This window comes from Antrostomus carolinensis, unplaced genomic scaffold (assembly GCF_000700745.2).
Source record: "Antrostomus carolinensis isolate BGI_N321 unplaced genomic scaffold, ASM70074v2 scaffold6769, whole genome shotgun sequence".
NCBI classification, from domain to species: Eukaryota; Metazoa; Chordata; class Aves; order Caprimulgiformes; family Caprimulgidae; genus Antrostomus; species Antrostomus carolinensis.
Window position 1 is genome coordinate 7,657 of NW_010340551.1, and position 1,785 is coordinate 9,441.

Consider the following 1,785-nt stretch of genomic DNA (forward strand, 5'->3'; position numbering starts at 1 on the left):
TGGAGGTGGAGAGGATGGAGATGGTGAGGATGGAGAGGATGGAGATGGAGAAGATGGAGAGGATGGAGATGATGGAGAGGATGGAGATGGTGAGGATGGAGATGGGTGGTTCTATGAGGAGATGGATGGATGCAGATGGCGATGGATGGACAGTTGTCTACAGGGATGGATGGTTGTCTAGGGGGTTGGGAAGGTGGGTGTAGGGGAACCCCACTGTTGACCTTCTCCATGAGGGCCAGGAGAGTGGGGGTCACTTCCCCCCACCCAGAGATGCCCCAGGAGACCCGGCCAGAGCCTTTTACTTCTATGTCGAGCTTGTCCCCTTCCTCTTTCTTCCCATTTATCCTGGCCACTTTCTGGAGCTCCTTCAGGGCTTGGTGGGGCTTCCCCACCATGACCAACCAACGAGCTGACTCTGTTAACCACCTGTGGAGGAGATGGGGACAGGACCCCAAGGATCATCCCACCATCCATCTGACCTTGCCACCGGTGATCTACCCCTCTGTCCTTCCAGCCATCTTGCCATGCTTCCACCCATCCACCCAACTCTCCATCCATCATGTTACCTTCTCTTCATCAATCTTTGTAGCCACCTTTCCTTCTACCCACCCATCCATGCAACTCTCCATCCATCCATCCCACCATCCATCCACACCTTCATATGTCCATCCATCTATCTCACCATCCCACCATCCATCCCTCCATCCATCCACACCTCCACATGTCCATCCATCCATCTCACCATCCGTCCTTCCATCCCTCCATCCATCCACACCTCCAAATGTCCATCCATCCACATGTCCATATGTCCATCCATCCAGCTCACCATCCTTCCATCCATCCCTCCATCCATCCACACCTCCAAATGTCCATCCATCCACATGTCCATATGTCCATCCATCCATCTTACCATCCTTCCATCCATCCCTCCATCCATCCACACCTCCAAATGTCCATCCATCCATCCCTCCATCCATCCACACCTCCAAATGTCCATCCATCCCTCCATCCATCCACACCTCCAAATGTCCATCCATCCATCGCTCCATCCATTCACACCTCCAAATGTCCATCCATCCATCCCTCCATCCATTCACACCTCCAAATGTCCATCCATCCATCCACCCATCCATCCCACCATCCATCCACACCTCCATATGTCCATCCATCCACCCATCCATCCCACCATCCATCCACACCTCCATCTATCCATCCCTCTATCCCACCATCCCTCCATCCATGGCTCCATTCTTCTCCTCACCAGGAGTAGATGAAGAAGCAGAAGAAGGGCAGTGACACGGTGAGCTGCAGCCAACGCCAGTCGGGGACGGCGTAGGCGATCCCAGCCAGGAGGAACTGCCCGGTGGTGTAGCAGTAACCCATGAAGGTCCCCACCAGCGCCCGGGTACGAGTGGGCATCCACTCCAAAGCTGCTGAGACACACAAAGACGTGGAGCAAACCAAGATGGTGCCCAGAGCTGGTCCCATGGGGGCTGGTGGTGGCCACGTACAGAGGGAGACGCTGTTGAGGACGATGCCGGAGAAGGCCATGCCCGTGAGGAAACGGAAGAGGCAGTAGATGGTGAATGTGGGGGCGAAGGAGGAGCACGTCCCCATGGTGCCCATCTGGAGGTAACACCAGGTGAGCAGAGACCGGCGGCCGAACCTGGTGGTGAGGAGGAGGAAGAGAAGTTGAGGAGGAGGAAGAGAAGTTGAGGAGGAGGAAGAGAAGTTGGGGAGGAGGAAGAGGAGGTTGAGGAGGAGGAAGAGGAGGTTGAGGAGGAG

General features: G+C 55.5%; 1 protein-coding gene across 1 annotated transcript in view; it reads right to left on the minus strand.

Moving 5' to 3' along the window:
• LOC104531316 (solute carrier family 22 member 6-A) overlaps positions 1–1,785 on the minus strand; it is a 10,601-nt gene that overhangs the window by 7,211 nt on the left and 1,605 nt on the right. Inside the window, exons 3-5 of the mRNA XM_010176170.1 lie at positions 1,512–1,666; positions 1,262–1,430; positions 303–426 (exon numbers count right to left, since the gene is read on the minus strand). Of these exons, the coding sequence (XP_010174472.1) occupies positions 303–426; positions 1,262–1,430; positions 1,512–1,666 (448 nt within the window). The remainder of the gene's footprint in view (positions 1–302; positions 427–1,261; positions 1,431–1,511; positions 1,667–1,785) is intronic.